This window comes from Quercus robur, chromosome 4 (assembly GCF_932294415.1).
Source record: "Quercus robur chromosome 4, dhQueRobu3.1, whole genome shotgun sequence".
NCBI lineage: Eukaryota > Viridiplantae > Streptophyta > Magnoliopsida > Fagales > Fagaceae > Quercus > Quercus robur.
Genome location: NC_065537.1, coordinates 80,114,892 through 80,129,834, shown reverse-complemented (window position 1 = coordinate 80,129,834; position 14,943 = coordinate 80,114,892). Strand labels below are relative to the sequence as shown.

The following is a 14,943-nucleotide window of genomic DNA, read 5'->3' as shown; positions in this document are numbered from 1 at the left end:
TTGTAATGGGATTTTGGACCCCATTTGCTTGGAAATGAGCAATTGAAAATTCAGTGGTTGTCTAGCTTCCTCCAACATGTCCCTCTCCTTTTCCTTATTATTAGCAACCTAATTTTCTTTTTTTATTCCCAGTCGGTTCTTGGTTTTCTTTCTTCAATGATATATTTCTATTCATCCAAATATATATTAATAGAGAAAATGTGGTTCTATTGAAGAGACAATTTCTTATTTTTTTAAACTATTTTTTTCTCTTTCCAAAAGAGGAAATGCAGATGCACTGTGTTTCAGCTATATCCAAATAGGTACTTAGTATATACATTGTACTCATTAACTCACTTGATACAAAAGTTAAAAAATTTGGTAGACACATGGTACAAAATTAGCTCACAAGTGAAAACTAATTTAGTATCTAATTAAAATTTTCTCAACTTTGACTTTAAAAATCTTGAAACACTATGCCTTTTCATTTGACAAAATGTTTCAGTACTACCTTTTGCACCGTTACAGTGGATAGTTATAAATTTTACACCATTTTCACTCTATATTTCTTTGGGTTCGGTTAATATATACCTTAGGGCACACATTAGGTTTTCTATTTTGGAAAACATTTTCTTGAGAATTGAAAAAACTGTCATTACTTTTTCAATTTTCGAGAAATTTATTTTTAAAAATGGAAATTAATGTGTGCCCCACATTAGTAAAATCCTATTTCTTTAGACAAATACTAAATTTTACACCATTTTCACCGTTACAGGGGATAGTTATAATTGACTATACCAAACTACTGACACAACGTTCTATCTCCTGGGTAGTTGCAAAAAAAAAAAAAAAAAAAAAAAAAAAAAAAAAAACCCCACTTCTTTCTTCTCCCTTCCTCCGTAAGTTCTTCTCCCACTCTCTCCACTCCCTATACTTTGTTAGTTCATTTCCTGCAACAATTTTGAGGCAATTTCTCCATACACTTTTTCCCTATATGCAAGCGAAGCCCAAAGCAATAACATTGTCAAGCCAACACTCACCTTCAAGCGGCATCCCATTTAGGTTTAAAATTTAGAATTGGTTTGAGAGAGTTAGAAAGATGAGAAAAATAAGGGCAACATTGGTATTGGAGGACTCTGAAACACCAAGGAAGGAAACGAAGGAAAAGGTTTTTTGCTTGCTATCTATTGGTCTCCCTCAGCCCATGCTAAAAATCTCCATGGTTAGCCCTTCTTTTCAATCAATTTCCTTTCCTTCTCTTAACTAAAAGCAAAAGGCGTAGAGACAAGGACAGTGAGCGAGAGAGATACCTCATGGAGGCCATTACCATTAAGCCACCAGTACCCGCCTTCAGATCGCAAGAAAAAACTACCGGTAAGAAGTTACGTACATATATTTTTTGCTGTTAGATTTTTGTAGATTTCAGAAATTACAAATAAAATTATTTTAATTTTTGTTCTTCACTATAAAGAAACTAAATTGAACGTTGTGCTGCTTATATTTATTTTTCTTTCCAATCTATTTTTAGGGTTTTTTTTTTTGGGGTTCCATTATGGTTTGCTTGGGCTTTAATTAGATTGGATTGGATTGGTGTTTAGTGATCATTCACGAAATTAGTTGGGATTACCATTTATTCTTTTGGATATAGATACCGCCACAACTTTGAAATTGAAAGCATCAATTATTGATAAGCGATTTTTAATTTTTTTGAATAAGTATAATTCCATAGATCTTAAAACACTACTCTTGAAAAGTTTGAAATTCTGACAAATCCCCCCGGGTTGAAAGAAATTTTTTTGTAATAAACTCTAAACACATGCCTATTCAATATTAGTATATCTAATGTGGAGCCCAATAATTTGTGACCCTGGCCCATTTTTACATTGGGGTCCAAGGTCCGAGCCGAGAAAGGGTATAGCCGAGGATGGGTAATAAAAATCCAAACAGTCTTGAGACACAGCCGAGGATGATTCTGTCCTCGGCATATCCGAGGTCCCCCTGGAAGAAAGGGCAAAAACGGTATAGGAACAGTTTGGGAAAAAATCTAAAATATTTATGTCAATAGAGAATGAGACGCTGGATAGTATAACGACCAAGGACAAAGGGAAAGCTGCCATTACTGCCATTTAATACTCTGCACCTGACAGAGCCATGCTCTTCAGCTTTTACAACCACCCCCAACCACTCTAAGTATGGGTTGACAAGACAGGTCTTAAGTCCTAGGAAAGTGAGCTTATATGTGGACGCTGGTGAGAGGATAAATGCCTGTATAAAAGGGTAAGAGAGGCAGTGTGAAAGAGAGGGGGGAACAATCCGTCCTCCCAGCCATGGAGTCCTAGAAACAAGGAGAATAAGAAGAGCATAGAGCTCCCCAGACTCCTCGGACGAGATTCACTGACCGAAGCTAACTCCAACTACCGTTCAGTGACCAAGACCTAGCCTTTCAAACCCACGCTTTATAAGTGATATTGTTTGGGCCTTTTTACGTGCGAACCCAACATTATTATGGGTCGTTACAAATTGTGGCCTTACATCTAACATTCTATTAACTTCCCCAATTGTCATCCTCATTTATATTTAGACTCTGTAATCTGTATCATTCACTTATTTTCTTCAACTTAACTTAGAAAAGTCTTTTACTAATAATATTAAAACATATTTATTCCTGCTTCTCCTACATCTTCATGCCTACTCCATTATTATGTAGGGTTTCCTTGACAATAAGAACACTATATAATGAAATAAATATGGAACCAAAATAGAGGTTTTCATATCCATTGAATGTTTTTTTTCAAAGGGTAAACAGAGGCAATACCAGGTCATATGGTGCCAATGTTGTTGAATAGTAGTTAACCTCCTAACTTCTAAAATTCATATTCTTTTTAAGTTTGACATTAATTATGATTGAATTATAGTCAAAGCTGACAGTTTTTTTAATTGCATTATTAGTCTATTGAGGAAAATGACATAGACGTGGTTATTTTGGTTTGATTGATTTTTATTTAGAATTGGCTTGAGAGAGAGGGTGAGCCTATTTATTTAAATCAGTAAGTTTTATTTAAAATGAGATATGACTTTGATTTGTATTAGTCTATATCTATTAATCGTATCTTTGTTCACTCAATGTAAGACGAGTCATTGAAGTGGGATGATGTAAACTAAATAATGAATTAAGCAGTTATGTTAGTGTAAATACTTTCTTTGTTTATTTAAAGTGGTTCATCATGCAATTTTGTTTTGTTTGTTCAACTACCTTTTGTTTATTTATTGTTAAAATATATATATATATATATATATATATTCATAATTATAATTGTTTGTTCAATGTTGTTCAAGATCATCTTCTGTAAGAGCTGAACCTATCTTCACCAAAATGTACAAATATTGTCTAAATTTGTTGGATTCTCCTTCATATGCAAAGTTTATGGTTCTTTGTTTTGATGTATTTCTTTCCTAATTGTTTAATTGCACATTTGTTAGTACATTTATTTGTAGGTCATGGAATTGAGTTAAAGCACTAAAGTCTAAAAAATGGAATAGACATGGTCAAATCATATTTTGTGTAATTGCATGTGTTGTGATACTAGATTTAAAGCTTAGAAGTTGGCATATACAATTTACCTTTGGCTATTGGTTGTTGCTGTGATTTAGAATGAGTGAAAATATATACTAATATGTCAAATATTATTATTATTATTTTTTGACAAACAACATATCCATTAATCAGAAAAGGTACAAACTGAGGAGTCTCCCCTACAAACAACCTCAAGAGGGGGGGGGGAGAAGATTTCCATTATTGAAACAAAAGTCTAAATTGGAGTTCAAGGCAAATTTAGCAGCCTCATGGGCTGCTGAATTACCATTTCTCTGAACCCAACAGAACTTGACCGAAACAAAACGAGAAGAAAAACAACGGATATTACTGATGGTAGTGCTCGAATGCCAATCGGAGATAAGCTCAGGGTTTGACACCACATTGAAGCAGTTTTTAACATCTCCTTCAAAGATGACTGAGCTCCACTGTCCATGTATAGCTAGTTTCATTGCCCACAGGAGGGCATCAGCTTCTGCTTGGGCCGGACTGCATAATTGATGTCTTGTTCCCCATAAGAAAAGGACTTCGCCATGATGGTCCCTAGCCACAGACGCTAGCGCTGTTCTGGAGCTGTTTAATGCGGCGTCCACATTAATTTTGATCCAACATTGAGGAGGTGGGGACCATTTTACAGAGACTTGCTCCTGTGGGGGGTGGATGATTGGAGAATACACCTTTAAAATCTCAAGGAACTTTTTTTGGACATTCTGCTTGGCATTGAGGACATCGGCTCCGCCATCTTGGAACTGAATGTGGTTTCTAGTTTGCCATATTTCATCAACGATGAGGGCCATTTTAAGGGAGATAGTCCATTGCTCATGAGCTGGGCATGGTGAGTTTGGAGGTGTCATAATGAATTTGATGATGTCTTCACTTGAACTAATAACAGTGGCGTCTATTCTGAGTCCCCAACAAGCTGATGCCCAAAGAGCTCTGGCAAAATTGCATTCAAAGAAAAGGTGGGTGCTGTTTCTTCCCTTGAGTTGCAGAGAGTACAGGACAGGTCAACTAATATGTCAAATATTACACGGCAATATTACATTTAAGGCAAAAAACACATTTTAGTCCCTACATTTTCAGGCGATTCCCATTTTAGTCCCTACATTTTATTTTTACCGCTTTTAGTCCCTATCCTGAAAAACGCTTCCCATTTTGGTCCCTGCCGTTACTCATTTAACAAAAATATCCTATATGGCAAATGGTCTAACAGTAAATACTGACGTGTCTATTAAAATAATATTAAAAAAAAATATTTACCGTTTTAAAAATACCACGTTAGCAATTTAAGTTTTGAAAAAAACCACATCAGATAAAAATAATATAAAAATTTCTAACCTAATTATTTTAAATAAAAAAAAAAGAAATTAGTTAAATTAATTTTTTTTCCTTTTTTTTGGAAGAACATGAAGAACGTGTTCTTCATTTTTCTTCCCCAACTAAGCTTGCCCAGAAAATTAAAAATTAAAAATTTACTTTTCTTTTCTTGCATTTTCTTAGCCAATGTAATTAAGAAATCTAATGTATTGCATTTTCTTCATTTGTATTGCATTACAAATTTATTTTTAGACTACACCATTCTTGGAGACCAAATAAAAATAGAGCAAAGATTCAAATTTTAACAATCATTTCTGGTGTTCTCTTTTCAGCCAAGTTATCAAAATAGCAAAAGAGTAAGCACGAATAGAACACAGAGCATTTCCATATTAGATCTGATGCAAAACCCAAAAGATAAACTAGATCTAGAACTTAAATCAAATCAAAATCTAATCTAAAAAAGACAGACACAGATCTAAACGAAGATGTCAAAAGACAATGTTTTTAGTTATTACCTTGCTCTTGGTGACGGAGTCGTTGACGTTAATAGCAGGGAACAAGAGGGTACCATTGGCCTGCATCTGGTAAAGCCTCTTAACTCCAGTGGTTGTCTCTTCAGACACACCAACCAATCTTTGCTTCATCTTGTGGTACCTCTTGGGATCTATCTTCAACCCATCTCTGATAATGGTCAGCACAATCTGGAACTTGGCATTGTCGGTGGAAGTTGGGTCCGAAAGAGTCCCGTTCTTCTCAAACAACTCCTTGGCCTTAATGCCCTCGTGGATGAGTAGAGTGGCGTCACCACTGTCATCGACTATGAGATCGGCCTTAACCCATCTCTGATTGCTCTATTTTTCTTTTCTAATTTTTTTCATTTTCTGGGCAAGCTTAGTTGGGGAAGAAAAATGAAGAACACGTTCTTCCAAAAAAAAAAAAAGGAAAAAAAATTAATTTGACTAATTTTTTTCTTTTTTTTTTTAAATAATTAGGTAAGAAATTTTTATATTATTTTTATCTGATGTGGTTTTTTTCAAAAATTAAATTGTTGACGTGGTATTTTTAAAAATGCAAATATTTTTTTAAATATTATTTTAATAGACACGTTAGCATTTATTGTTGGACCGTTTGCCACATAGGATATTTCTGTTTAATGAGTAACAGCAGGGACCAAAATGGGAAGCATTTTTCAGGATATGGACTAAAAGCGGTAAAAATAAAATATAGAGACTAAAATGGGAATCTCCTGAAAATATAGGGACTAAAATGTGCTTTTCACCTATATTTAATATATAAACAAAACAAAGTTCTACATACCACATCATATAAAACAATCAAATTTTTTACCTCCAACTTTCCAAATGAAAATTGGAAAAAACCATGTTGATTTTACCTTGGCATAAATCAGTGGAAATCCAACCCAAAGAAAAGCTAAAACTGTAAAACATGCTAGAGACGTTACTAGAATCAATTGATTGCTTCGTTCCACCACTAGGAAAAATGCAGAGGCAAATGACACCATCACGGTAGCAATGGAGACGAATAATAAAACAAGTCCAAAAATTATTTTTTTGGCAGACTCTAAGTGTGCGTTTGGGAAGCGCATTTGCTCTTCCTAGACGCGTTTGCGTTTCTGCATTCCTTTTTTTTTTTTTTTTTTTTCTTTAGCCGAAAAGTTTGACTTTTCAACTGATTTTCAGCCATATGTGGGTTTTGTGCACTATTTATGGACCTACAAATTTCACTTTTTAACAACTTTTTCAATAAAAATAGGTCCCATGGTACTATTTACACATTTAAAAATTATTTTGCTACAATGTTTTTCAGTTTTCAGTTCTCAATTTTTAATTTTCAATTATATCCAAACAGACCCTAAAAGTCTTTTTACCAATACCTTGAGGTCAAAATCCTCAAAAATATAAGGGTTGATGTGCATGAGGAAAAAAATAATGCTGAATCAGATATTGAAAACATTAAAAGTAATGGTCTTCCCAAAAATACTGGTTGGCCCTGACTATTAATTCCTCCAGGAGCTTCAAAGGTGGATTAAAACATTAGTGCTGCTATTAACGTAACTATCACCATACATAAACTTGCTGTGTTTTTGTACCATTCTTCAGCTTTCAAAGAGTTAAACCCTCGTCATTTAATTCAGTTGTAAATTTTTATGGTACAATTTTTTTTTTTTTTTAATTTCCTGCATTTGTTAAGTAAAATATTAGAAATAAAAAATTAATAATAAAAATCAAAAATTAAATATTAAAACGTTAGACACAATAGATATTAACGTTTATACTAAAAGTGTGTTTGGATACTGCTTATTTTGCTGAAATTGAAAAATTATTACTGAAAATATAGTAGATAAAAGTAAAAATTAGTTGAAATAGTACAATGGAGCCCATGAATAGGGCCAAAATGTGCAGTGGGGCTAATAAATAGTAGCAAAATAAACTAAATAGTGAAATAATTTAAATTTTTAATCCTAATCCAAACGCACACTTAATAGATATTTTCTTTTTTAATGAGGTGGTTGAATACCCCAAGTAATTGGTTCAAATTAAATTATGATGGTTCGGCAAGGGGAAATCCAGGTTTGGTTGGCGGTGGAGGGCTTATCTATAATGAGAAGCGTGAGTGGGTGAAAGGGTATGCCTGAGCCATTGGTATCACGACTAGTGTTGCTACGGGGCTTTGGGCTTTACGAGTGGCATTCATCTTTGCATTGCTCTCAAGCTTCCAGCTGTGGAAATAGAGTTGGATGCCAAGGTAGTCATTGATTTAGTGAGGAAAGAATCCAACAACCTGAACAGTCTTGATGTGCTTGTGGCTGATTGCAAAGAGGTACTGAAGAAGATTCCTAATGTTAGACTTAGGCACTGCTTCAGAGAAGCCAATAAGTGTGCTAACAACTTAGCCAGGTGAGGTGCTCTTTTGGACCAAGATTTTGTTGTTTTTATCCACCCTCCTTCAGAGGTGGAGCTACTTATTAGACTAGATGCCATGGGCACTTTGTATGACCGGTTTGTAACCTCCTCTTTAGAGGCTTTTTAGTTTGTTAATGAAATTCCTTTTTACCAAAAAAAAAAAAAAAAAAAAAAAAAAAACTTTTTAGTAGCAAACAAAACTCAGACAACTATAGAATCCACCTCAGTCTTTTACTATAACAAGTGAAAGTCCAAAGAGAGGATTTAAGGAATAAAAACCCAAGAATAGATGAATTTTTTTTTTAGGTAAAATGTTTTACAAAATTTTACAGAGGGCTTTGCGGTCAACTTTTAATGTTTTCAGCTTTAACCAACATTTTACAACAAAACAAACATTGTAAAATTCTAACAATGTTTTCCGTAAAACATTTTACTCCAAAACAAATAGAGAATAATATGCATTTCCAAGAATTTTTATTAGAACAATAGTTAACATGATAGAAAATCATCAATTACTATAACTTCACAAAATGTTTACTCATTACTAAATTATAAACAATTACTTTAAAATGATTGCTATTCCTAATAAGAGAAGACAAAATCTTGAGGAATATCATTGGTTTATATTTGGCTGGAAGCATGAAACTCAAGAAATGATGAATTGATATAGAAAAACACATGTTCTTGAAGCATCAAAACATATGGAAACTAACTACTACAGGCTACAGCATGCTTTTTGGTAGGGCTGTCAATCCAATCCGAAGACCCGACCCACCCGAAGATTCTGACCGTATCCGACCCGGAAACCGGCCGACCCGATCAAGTTACCGGTCGACGGCGGGTCATTTGTTCCAAAAACCGACTCTAGCGGGTCGGTCTCGGTTTTCCTCCCCAAAACCCCAAAAAACCCGATCCGACCGATGTACTAAGATTTCCATCAAAAAATTTCCAGAATCCGGCGGAAGTTTCCAGAATCCGGTGATATTTTCCAGATTCTGGCCTCAAATTTCCAGATTCCGACCTCAAATTTCTAGATTCTGGCAACAAACTTTCATATTTCGGTGACTTATCAAGTAAATCTAGTGATATTTCGTCCAAATCTAGTGAAATCTCACCAGATCTAGCGAGATCTCACCAGATCCGGTTAGATCTCTGCCGAATTTGGCGTTTTTCTCTTGAAATCAACTATTTTGGCTGGATTTTTCATCGTGGACGGTTCCAACCGAACCGACCATGTTTCCAGTGCAAAACCGACCGCGCTGATCCGACTTCCTCGCCCGTCAGCGGCAGGTCAGGATTTTCTCAACCCGATTCTATTGGGTCAGTCTCGGGTTGGGCACAAACCCGACCCGGACCTACCCGTGGACAGCCCTACTTTTTGGTGGTCAAATTCACGGATAAATAAAATTAAATTAAAAGGAAGAGTCAATTTAATACTATCATTAACCAATAAATAAGGTAGCAACAAGCATGTGCAAAATAAATCTGAAATATATACAGTGAGTATGTTGAAGTGAATTAAGCAGGTTGACGATGCCAAATAATGGGACTAGTGATTATGAAATACTAAATTACCAGTAATGCAGGAATCGTGATACTGGCAGTGACTTATTGGTCATGCGGTGACATACAATGGTGGAGCTACATGGGAACATAAGTTAGTTTGGCCAGCTGTGTTTTGACCCTCTTTCACAAGTCACAACCTGACCTCACTCCGAGTTGGCCCATCAGCACTTTAATTTGTAATATTCGTAGTTTGGTTTCTTGTTTTGTGTCTTGTGAGTTTAGGTGGGTTCAGCGTAAGTGCAATGTTGCAGCTCATGAAGCTGCAAGGTTTGCTCTGAACTCTTACCGCACTTTTTGTTTTTCTTATGGTAATTTTCCCCCCTCTCTTGAGGCTGCTTGTAAGGGAGATTACCCCTCTATTTCCGTTGTTTAGTTTTTAATGAAAATTGTAGATTATCAAAAAAAAAAAAAGTTAGTTTTATCAGAAAAGTGAAGAATATCTATCTTTTTCATTAATTACAAAGATGAATGTACAAGACTATATATAGATTGACCCAAGTAACGGAACTGATCTAACTGAAAAACAGAGACTAACAAACTCAACTAACTAACTTCTACACGTGTCTTTATACAGCAAACTAACTTTCTCACGTGTGGGTATTAATACAGACACTAAAACTACTTGCCGTTTCTTCATGGTTCTGATGTCGTTTATGTAGAACAAATGGTTCTGATGTCGTTTATGCAGCACTTTGTTCTTCACTCAAATTAAGCTCTGCTGTCTCATCCTCTGCTCTTGCTTCCTTGTGATCATCTTCACTGCTATTCTGATACTCCCCCTCAAGAGCAGCTGGTGTATGTATATTCATCATCCCGATCTTGTCAACAAGATTGGAAAATTGATTGTACCCCAATGCTTTGGTAAGCATATCTGCTAATTGACAATGAGACCTCACATGATTAAGCTTGATGACACCTTCCAAAACTTTATCCCTGACTACATGACAGTCTATTTCAATGTGCTTGGTTCTCTCATGAAAAACGGGATTGGAACCAATGTGCAATGCTGCCTGGCTATCACAGAACAACAATGCTTCTTTGTCATGTTTAACTCCAATATCCTTTAGAAAGTACAAAATCCACACAAGTTCACATGTTGCAACTGCCATAGCTCTATACTCTGCTTCTGCTGAGGACTTGGAGACTGTGGACTGCTTCTTTGATTTCCAAGACACCAAAGAATCTCCAATAAAAATGCTATAACTTGTTATTGACTTCCTTGTATCATAACATGAAGCCCAATCAGCATCTGCAAAGCCTTTCAAATGTAAATCTGTCTTGGAAGAAAATAAGAGACCCTTCCCGGGTTCATTCTTCAAGTACTGTAAGATTCTATAGGCTGCATCTAAATGTGGTTTTCTTGGTTTGGACATGTATTGGCTAAGCTTATGAACAGCAAAAGTAATGTCTGGCCTTGTGATGGTCAGATATAATAATCTCCCAATTAGTCTTCTGTAGATGCTGGGATCTTTGAGCTCTTCTCCTTCCAATTGACTTAACTTGAGACTTTGTTCCATAGGGGTCTTAGCTGGTTTACACCCTAACATACCAGCATCATTAAGCACCTCAAGAGTGTATTTCCTTTGACAAAGGGCAATTCCCTTGGCTGATCTAGCAACCTCCAATCCAAGAAAGTACTTTAAATCACCTAAGTCTTTGAGCTTGAACTTGTCATCCAACAAAACCTTGAATCTGTCTATCTCAGCCTTATCATTACAAGCTATTAAGACATCATCCACATACACCAAAAGCATCATGAAAACATCACCTTGCCTCCTAGTAAACAATGAATAGTCAGCTTTGGACTGAGTAAAACCAAGCTGCAACAAAGTGCCAGAAAACTTGGCAAACCATTGCCTAGATGCTTGTTTTAGCCCATATAAGGACTTATTCAGCTTACAAACTACCTCCCCCTGGCTATGAAACCCTTGTGGAAGAGCCATATAAACTTCCTCATCCAAATCACCATGCAAAAAAGCATTGTTCACATCCAATTGACTAAGGAACCAGCCCTTTATGGCAGCCACAGCAAGGAGTACTTTGACAGAAACCATTTTGGCCACTGGGGAGAAGGTCTCAAAATAGTCCACACCCTCTTTCTGTGTAAAACCTTTAGCAACTAGCCTTGCCTTGTACCTTTCAACTGAACCATCAGCCTTGAACTTGATTTTATACACCCATTTACACCCTATAGGCTTCTTACCAGCAGGTAGAGGGGTTAAAGTCCATGTGTGATTTGCTTCAAGGGCAGCTATTTCGGCAATCATGGCCTCTTGCCATTTGGGATTAGAAGCAGCTTGATAATAATAGGTAGGATCAACAAGAGAAGAAATGGAACAACAAAAGGATTTGTAAGATGAAGAGAGGTGTTGATAAGAGAGATGTGAGGAAAGTGGATGAGAAGTACCTGACTGGGAAGTAGGTGCAGCAATGACAGAAGAGACCTGGTTGCAGTGGTAAGCTTGTAGGTAGGAGGGTTGTGTGACAACTCTAGAAGACTTTCTAAGAGGAATAGGATCAACAATAGGATCAGGGGGCTCAACTGGAACCTCATCAAGTAGATCATCATCAATAGAATGATGAATATGAGTGATGGGATCAAGAGGTACAGCAGGAGCAGATTTAGACTTAGATTGAATTAAAGGATCAAAGAGAGGATTAATGGCTGGAACACTAGACACAGGAATGAAACAAGGCTGCTGGACAGAAGTAATTGAGTTGGAAACAAAAGGAAACACATTTTCATGAAATGTGACATCTCTAGAAACAAAAATAGTGTGAGAGACAAGATCAAAAACTTTGAAACCTTTAGTATTGAAAGGAAAGCCAAGAAAGACACACTTCCTTGCCCTTGGAGAAAACTTGGATCTGGTGTGAGAAATGGTGGATGCAAAACATAGGCAACCAAAAGTTTTGAGATTAGAATAGTCTGGAATTTTGTGGAAAAGAAGTTCAAAAGGAGTTTTATCATGTAGCAAAGGAGATGGAAGCCGATTGATAAGATAGGCAGCATGTAACACACAATCACCCCAAAACTGAAGAGGGAGTTGGGATTGAATTTGTAAAGCTCTAGCTATGCAAAGAAGATGCTGATGTTTCCTTTCCACAACAGAATTCTGTTGTGGAGTGTAAACACAGCTGGTTTGATGTATAATTCCATGAGAATTGAAGAAGGCAGACATGTTAAACTCCTTGGCATTATCAGTTCTAACAGCTTTGATTTTAAGGCTAAATTGAGTATGAATCATAGTATAGAAAGAAGAAAATAACTCCCTAACATCAGATTTAGACTTCATTAAAAATAACCAAGTGGCTCTTGTAGCATCACCACAATAGTTAAAAAATATTTGAAGCCATCTAAAGTTGGAGTTGAGTAGGGACCCCATACATCCATATGAATCAAGTCAAAAGCACAAGAACTGATATTATTATGAAAAGGAAAGGGCAATCGCTTAAGTTTTGCCATAGGACAGATTTGACAACCTTTGTTACAAGAAGGTTTTAAAGAAGGAATTACATGACACAAACTATTGAGTTTGGCATCAGATGGGTGCCCCAACCTGTCATGCCAAATAGATGAAGGTTGAGAGGAGACTGATGTGGAAGTAATAGCAGTGAAATGACCAAAAGCATCAGTGAGGTTGTGAGCTGATAGAAAGGTAGCAAAAGAAGAGCTGGAGGATTGGTGAAGGCTGTTTGACTGCAACAGGTACAATCCATCAAGTGCTTTGCCTACCCCAATCGTTTTCCAGGAAATAAGGTCCTGAATGAAGCAATAAGCAGACAGAAAAACACAACAATATGATTCTGAATGAGTTAAAGAACTAATAGACAAGAGATTAAAAGAAAAAGATGGAACACAAAGGACATTCTTAAGAACAAGGGAAGAAGAAAGAGTAACAGTCCCAATGTGAGTTACTTGAGCTTATTCCCCATTAGGTAATTGGACCAAAGATTGCCTAATAGCTGTGATTGAAGTTAGCAAATCCACTGAGCATACAAAATGATCAGTTGCACCAGTGTCCAAGACCCAAGTATTACAACCATAAGCCTTTCTATTTACCACTTGAGCAGCAAAAACACTATGAGAGAAGTTCATACCTGCCATTGCCACATTAGCAGAAGTGGAAGAAGGAGTTGCTATGACCATTGAGACATCTTATATATGAGGTGGTGCTGCAGAAGAAAGATTGGATGCACTAAACAAGGCTAAAAGCTGTTGGCACTGCTCAGGACTAAAGGCAGAAAATTGATGCATTGGTGAAACAAATTCTGAGCTTGATCCTGAGGAGACTTGATGTGCCATAGTAGTCTTATTCTTGAACTTAAAACCTGGAGGAAACCCATGTAATCTGTAGCACTTGTCTATAGTGTGACCAGTCTTGCCACAGTGGGTACAAACCGGCCTATCTTTTCCTTTTCCAACAGAGTTAACAACATAATTGGCTTGATCAGTGGACACTTTAGCAGCCAAAGCAGTGGAATCTACTTTAACAACTGGTGTATTAGGGATTGACCTTTGAGTCTCTTCTTGGATCATCAAGGAATAAACCTTGCTCAGTGATGGAATAGGATCCATGAGTAACACTTGAGACCTAACTTGAGAAAAAGACTCATTTACTCCCATTAAGAACTTCATCACAGACTCTCTACCTTGTAAATCATTGAGTCTTTTGTTGATATTGCACATACACTTTCCACAAGAGCAAGAAGGGAATGGACTAAGGTTTTGTAACTGATCCCAAAAAACTTTCAACTGAGTAAAGAAATCAGCAATGCTCATCTCACCTTGATGTAATTCTGAAATTTCCTTTTGGAGATTGAATACCCTTGGTCCATTGGTCTGTGCAAAACGATTCTTCAAATCAGTCCATATTTCCAGAGCAGTATCTTCATATATAATGCTTGCTTGAAGCTTTGAAGAAACTGAATTGGTCAACCAGGTCCCAACCATGTTATCACATCGAATCCATGCTTGCACAGATGAAGGAGTAGAAATCAATGGAGATGAGAGAGTCAGAGTCCCATCAATAAATCCCAGTTTGTTCTTGGTGAGCAGTGCCCTTCTCACAGCTCGAGCCCAAGCTTAGTAGTTTTCTCCACCAATTAAAGGCTGCGTAACTAACACTAAGCTTGGATTCTCAGCATGATGCAAGAACAGGGGATCATCCATTGGTGAATCTTGTGAAGAAGGAGATGGATTTTCAGGTACAGAACCATTAGTTGAACCAGTTGTATTTGTGTTTGTGGCAGCGGAAGCCATTGATGACAAAGAAAAGGAATTTTCTCAAAAACAGAGTGTTTTCCTGAGAAAATTGAAAAGAAATTTGAGAGAAAAAGAAACCCTAAAAATTGGGAATTTGCTCTGATACCATATCAGAAAAGTGAAGAATATCTATCTTTTTCATTAATTACAAAGATGAATGTACAAGACTATATATAGATTGACCCATGTAACGGAACTGATCTAACTAAAAAACAGAGACTAACAAACTCAACTAACTAACTTCTACACGTGTCTTTATACAGCAAACTAACTTTCTCACGTGTGGGTATTAATACAGG

The 14,943-nt window shown here is 36.4% G+C and overlaps 1 protein-coding gene across 1 annotated transcript; it reads right to left on the bottom strand.

The window, feature by feature from the left end:
- Window positions 1–13,537: 13,537 nt before the first annotated feature.
- Window positions 13,538–14,332, bottom strand: LOC126722725 (uncharacterized). Its single transcript, XM_050425874.1, has one exon. It carries the CDS (start codon window positions 14,330–14,332, stop codon window positions 13,538–13,540), a length of 795 nt encoding a protein of 264 aa, XP_050281831.1.
- Window positions 14,333–14,943: the final 611 nt, after the last annotated feature.